This window comes from Charadrius vociferus, unplaced genomic scaffold (genome assembly GCF_000708025.1).
Source record: "Charadrius vociferus isolate BGI_N301 unplaced genomic scaffold, ASM70802v2 scaffold436, whole genome shotgun sequence".
Classification (NCBI taxonomy): Eukaryota; Metazoa; Chordata; class Aves; order Charadriiformes; family Charadriidae; genus Charadrius; species Charadrius vociferus.
This window is the reverse complement of record NW_009649187.1, coordinates 3,393,944-3,399,790: the sequence shown is the minus strand read 5'-3', so window position 1 is coordinate 3,399,790 and position 5,847 is coordinate 3,393,944. Positions and strand designations below refer to the sequence as shown.

Below are 5,847 nucleotides of genomic sequence, written 5' to 3'. Positions count from 1 at the left end.
TGTGGTGTGGCAGCCTGCCTGAGGAGCTCGGCTTGGTCAGGTGTGCTGGGGCCAGGCGGGCAGCCGAGGAAGGTTTCGCTTCTGGCTGCCCACTGCAGTCCTGACAGTATGATTACGTCCCTCGAGGTACATCTGCTGAGCAGGTGATGGACCTGCAAATAAATACACCAGGCTGGGAGCCCCTGGTCTGTCATCTCCACGTACCCCTGGGCAGGGTTAGCCCTGCACAGACCTGCTGTGTACTGAGCTGGGCTATGCAGCAAACAGCTTCTGAGCCACACCGAGGGACGTCCTGTTCTCCCTGTGCCCTCTGCTACGTAACTGTGCTCACGCGGTGCCTTGCCCGTAGGTCAGGGCAGTGAGGAAAGTGGTGCAGAGCACAATTTCAGATCAGGGAGCAGGAATAGCTCACTTCCACACCTTATTAGATATTGTGAACAACTCCCAGCCACAACCTGCAGTGATAAACAGCAACACGTGCCTTGTTTTTCTCAGTGCACAGCACTTGCCTTAGTCCCTTTGCTTGTTGCCTCCAGCTTCCATGTGACTTTCTTCTCCCTTCCTCTCCCATCTCAGGTTTCTCCTCATTGCAGCAGATAGTGGCTGGTCCCGTGGCATGGCAGCAGCCAGGGGTTCCGTGCCAATTAATCTCTGAGGCAGCAAATGGGAAAGGAAGCACATATCTGGGAAACCCAGAGGTAGGGTGGAAAAAACGAATTGCTCACAGTGGGTGTCTGAGCAACTCCAGACTCAAACAAGGAATGCCCATGACAACAAACAGGTTACAGGCAATGATCCTGCTGGAAACCATTCCTGAAAACCATTTTAAAAAAAAAAAGAAAAGAAAAAACAAAAAGTATTTGGACTGGTATTTACAGTAGCAAAATTCCCAGCTATGTGTAAATTTCATAATGTAGGCATTGTTGGCATCCAGACAAACGGTGTCCTTCCTTGGTCCTCAAATTAGAGGCAAATTCCTTCTGTGTAATAATAGATGAGGGCAGGACTCACTCCTACATGAAGGCGGTCCTTGCCAGGCAGTCCTCCATGCAAGGCCTATGGATTTGCCTTGGAAATGGCAGCATATTAATGCATTTTCCTTGTATTTATTGCCTTTTGCTGTAGAACATGTCCTGCTGCTCTTGAGTTTGCATCTCTTTGCTCTAGGCAGATGCTACTGTAATTAATGGGACTAGTGCCATTTGTTTTCTGAGCAATAACTAGCCAGTAACGAGGGCGCAATCGTTGCTGACTTTCCTTTCACGTCTCTAAGCACAGTTAGTAACGGATGACCTGTGTGGTGGACAGTCTCCGTTTCTTTGGACTCTTGAAAGTGTCTATAGCAAGGTGCAGTGGGCTTGAAGGGCCAACAGCAAAAGGTAGTGAGAGTGACAAATTCCTACGTGTACCCTGAGAAGCATGACAAGAGGATAGTGCACTGCTGTGGACATATGGATACCCTTACTTGCAGAAGCTGAGGCAGGAGTGGATATCCAGTGGATGCCAGCTGGAATAGTTAGTCTGCATGCCTCAGGTGGGGCAAACTGCCCTTGTGGGATTCCCCAAGGGTAGACGATGACTTTTTTACGAATTTCTGCATGAAGTAGGGTGGTGTGGGAGGTGTCCGTTAGGTAAAGATCAGGGTTTTTGCCACCAGAGGGTGCATGCCCCCTTACCTAACGTCTCGGACCCCACAGTAACCCACCTAAACTTATCTTTGTAGCTGCTGCCACATCCATCCTCCCTACCATTACTCCCAGTGTTAATATGACCCTGCTGACGCTTCCTATCCATGACTTGCACAAAGAGGAGGTGAGTAATTGTGAAGTAAGAGGCAAGTTGTGGTGATGAGAAAGCCCTGCTTTGGGCTGGCAGGAAGCATTAGAAGCAGCCTGAGTCAGGAGCACCGAAGCCCTGTAAGTGAGAGTTGCAGAGACCAAAACTGCCTGGCAGACAGCATGCACACAAATCAACTTTTTCCTTATGCTCTACTGAGGTCCTGTTTTCTATACAGTGCCAAACAGGATACTCATCAACTCTGCCATCTCATCTGCAAAGACACGGGTATTTAACTTCATGGTGTCTTCTGGATTGCGTACAGCTGACCCCTTGGCACTCAGTCTAGGATATATTAGCTAGAAAACTCAGCAAAATACCCCACTGTCTCAACAAATGTTCTTTCTCCAAGCAAGAGAGTTCTAAACAAAGTTTTAAACAACATACAATTAGACTGGGAAAAAAATAACCCCACCAAGCTCAGGGGGAAAAAAGAACTTAAAAAGGATGGAAAAGAAATATGATAGATCACTTACGTAAGAGAAGAAGAAATGCCATTAGGACTGATATCCAGCTTGTTAGTAAGGTCATTGTGAAGTTTTGACAGCAGAATGCTTACAGCCAAATTTTCTGAAATTAGCTGTTCTGCAGTGTCTTTTTAAAAAAAAAAAAAAAAAAAAAAAAAAAAAGGTAAAGCAGGTCATGTGACTACATTGGGAAACTGCAGTCACATCCTGCGTAGTTACATTTGCAAACAGAAGTTCCCTTTTTTGGGTTTAAGTTCAACATATAAATAAACTCCCTGCCTGAAAATGTTCTGTGGTGAAGGTGGACAGCCAATAGTCACAGCCTATTATTTCAGCTGTTTTGCTCTCTAAGGGACCTTTACATGCTAACATTTATTATTACAAAACTGAAGAAGTTCTATCACAGTGAATTGAACTCTGCTGAAGTCTTCTAAATCCATGGAGATATGAGTGTGTTTTCTGTCTTAGAAGGAGAACTTTCTAAGGAAATGTCTCTCAAAGTTGCCAGCCTTTTGATCTCAATAGGAATGCCTTGAGAACGTTTTGAGGAAAGGAGTACTTGGCTGAACTCTTCCCTTTCATAATCAGCTTTTTCAGGAGCAGAGTTGAGGAAACTCACCATGGCTGCCAAACCATTGCCAGCCACTTCCTGGAAAGTAACTTCTACCTTAGAAAAATATCTTGACATAGTAGGAACTAAAAAGCAGGAACTTACTGGCAGATGATGCTTCTGATAGGAGTCAAGCTTATTCTTTGAACAACAGTGAAAAAAACAGATTTTTCTTTTCTTCAGGAAAATTCATCTTCTCAGACAGGTTAACCTGTTCCAAAACTGAATGACAGCAAAACATACATGTAAATATTAATGTTTTTTGCTAAATGAACCCATTCCTCCCAACTCATTTCAGGTCCATCCTTCAGAGGTGGAAGGCACGAGAACACGGGCCTTTTTTTTTTCAGCAGAGGACTCTGGAGGGTCTCTGTATTGCTTTTACCTCTTGATTTGCCTTTCTGTTTTAGATTAGTCCTTTGTTGTCTGGTTATCATCTCAGGTAGATGCTTATATACTCCAATCAAAATAATCTGAAACACACCTTGAGTGAGAAGTTTGAAGAGAAAAAAACCTCTTGGGTATTTCTTTTCCTCCTGTTGGTGAGGGAATGTCTGAGCAATCTGGTCTCAGCAGAATCTCACATCTTAAAGCTGGACAAAACCTGTCTTGCTGAGTCAATTATAGTTGTAAAGCCCTCCTTCCAGAAGTCTGGTTTTAATGGGACTATTGTAGACCATAAGGAATGCTGGTGCCTGCACATGTATGGCCACCTTGGTGGAAAAATGACTGCCAATGGGTAAGATGTTCACAAACGTTTTGTTGCTCTGACAAGCCGTGAGTGAAAAATCATGATTATAACTTCCAGGTGTTTGGAGAGGGATAAGCAAAACACAGTGTTAGCCAACAAATAAGACTCCTGAGGCCCTGAAAATATAAGTAAAGATGACCCATGTACCTTCTGAGGTGGCCTTAATTCCTGTCTTATTTTACTGTATGAAGCATAGGTAGAACTGACTGAGTGTGGTAGATGTGATAGAAAGTATTTGTTCATGCTTTGACCCACTGTGAGTGTGTGTCTGTGTACATGTGTGTGTGTGTGATTCATTTTTGCTCTTTCACTGTTCCTGGTTCTCTCTGGGGTCAGAGTTGAAAACACCAAAACCAAGCAAACAAAAATCTCTGCACAAGCTGGAGGGAAAAGATATCAGGATACTTGTAAGAAAACTCTAACATTTCCATACCTCGTGCTTCATCTGCAAATGATCCCAAGCTCCAAGGTTCCTGAGAACCTTTCATGGAAACCACATGAATGCCAACTCTTTCTTCTTTTCTTTTCTTTTTTTTTTTTTTCCCCTCTCCCTCCTAGCCCAAGTCAGTGGTCTGAGGGGGCTTTTGTATTTCAGAGAAGCAACTCAACTTCTGAGTATTTGGCTGAACTCTCTAAAGCTGCTTGGTTTATTCCACTGCTACTTCTCCACAAAATGCTTCAGATAGCTCAGATAGCTGACTGAGCACTTCTGACTATGTATGCATCACTGCTCTCATTGACAGCATACCTCCAGCGAGGAAAAGCACTGATCAGAATAAGTCAGGCCTAATAAAATCCTGCTTTGTAGTAGGTTTATTCTGATTATTGACCAAACTGGGAAATGTGGTTTCAAGCATAGTCATCATTATTAACCTTCCCTCTATTACCCACTCTCCACCATCCGGCCACTGGGCAGGATATATATGTTTAATTAATTCTGCTTTTACCTTCGACCTGTAAATGGTGGGAGCAATGTCAGATTTATATGTTACATGAATAACAAGGATTTCTCAGGAGACCCTATCCTGGTGAAAGAGGCTAACTGTAATTTTCAGCTGTGAGTAATTGTATATAATATAATCCTAAATGATTTTTCTTCTGTAATTTCATTAGAGTTTAGAAATTTAATTAGATTTTGAATCACTCTGAAATAAAGTAGCAAAACACCCAGAGACTAAGAGCAGTGGTTATTTTGTCCTCAGAGGCCAGAATTCTTGGTCTCAAATTGGCATGTGTTCATTAGGAGGAAGTTTGCAGAAGTTCTTGATATATTATTGTCTTTCAGAATGGACTCTGAATAGGTCTTTGGAGAGCATTAGAAGAGCACACAATTATTATACAGACTCTTTTTGAGGTTTAAGATCATCTGCCTTGCATATACTTAATAAAAATATGCCTCTAAAGTTGTTTAAGAAACTGTGGAGATAGGAAAGATGCTCCTCCAGTGCCTCAGTGCTCTTCCTGGTTTATTAGCAACTCCAGTACCTGTGTATGATGATACAGAGAGGAGTTGTTTGCTTTACTTTAATGATTAGGTAGGTTTATGGTTATTTTTATTGCTACACATATGAACTGTCATGGTGGCTGTAATTAGAAGCACACTAAAATGCTGTTCCTTCTCTTCCTCCTTCTGAGGTTCAAAAGAAATCTGTCTTTCTGGCAAACTTTGATTCTCTGTGGAATTTGTCCCATGTGCAAAAACATAGAATCAAACTGCACTAAACAGGACAAAGCAAAGACCAGTGCAGCAGTTTAGGATTGAGTGGGATGCCAGGATAGTGGTAGTGGGTTCAGAGAGGGGATCCTCGGAAGAGATTCCGAGGGACTAGATGTGCAAGTGCTTGTTCCCTTTTTGTTTTTACTGGTGTAACAGAGTTTGTGTTTGTGGAGATGGCCTGATTTATACTGCTTAAATAAAAAAGGGATTTGGGCATTTAGGATCACATTCTCCAAAGCCTTTACCCACACAGCAGTGCCTCTTCTCTCATGGGGGTTAGTTGCTCGAACCAGGACTAGCTGCATGATTTTGTGAGAGTAGGTCCTTAGAGCAAAAGCAAAACAAATTGAGGCATTAGTTAGAGAGGAGAAAATACAGATTACTTTCAGCATGTCAACAATATAAGGAACTACAACAGAGCCATAGACGGCATGAATTAAAGAATCCCACAGAAACAAGCAAGGAG

The 5,847-nt window shown here is 42.8% G+C and overlaps 1 protein-coding gene across 1 annotated transcript in view; it reads right to left on the bottom strand.

Moving 5' to 3' along the window:
• Positions 1 to 2,367, bottom strand: part of LOC104289802 (chromosome unknown open reading frame, human C10orf128) — a 9,116-nt gene extending 6,749 nt beyond the window's left edge. The window contains exon 1 of the mRNA XM_009888814.1: positions 2,313 to 2,367. Coding sequence (XP_009887116.1) covers positions 2,313 to 2,367 — 55 coding nt within the window. The remainder of the gene's footprint in view (positions 1 to 2,312) is intronic.
• Positions 2,368 to 5,847: the final 3,480 nt, after the last annotated feature.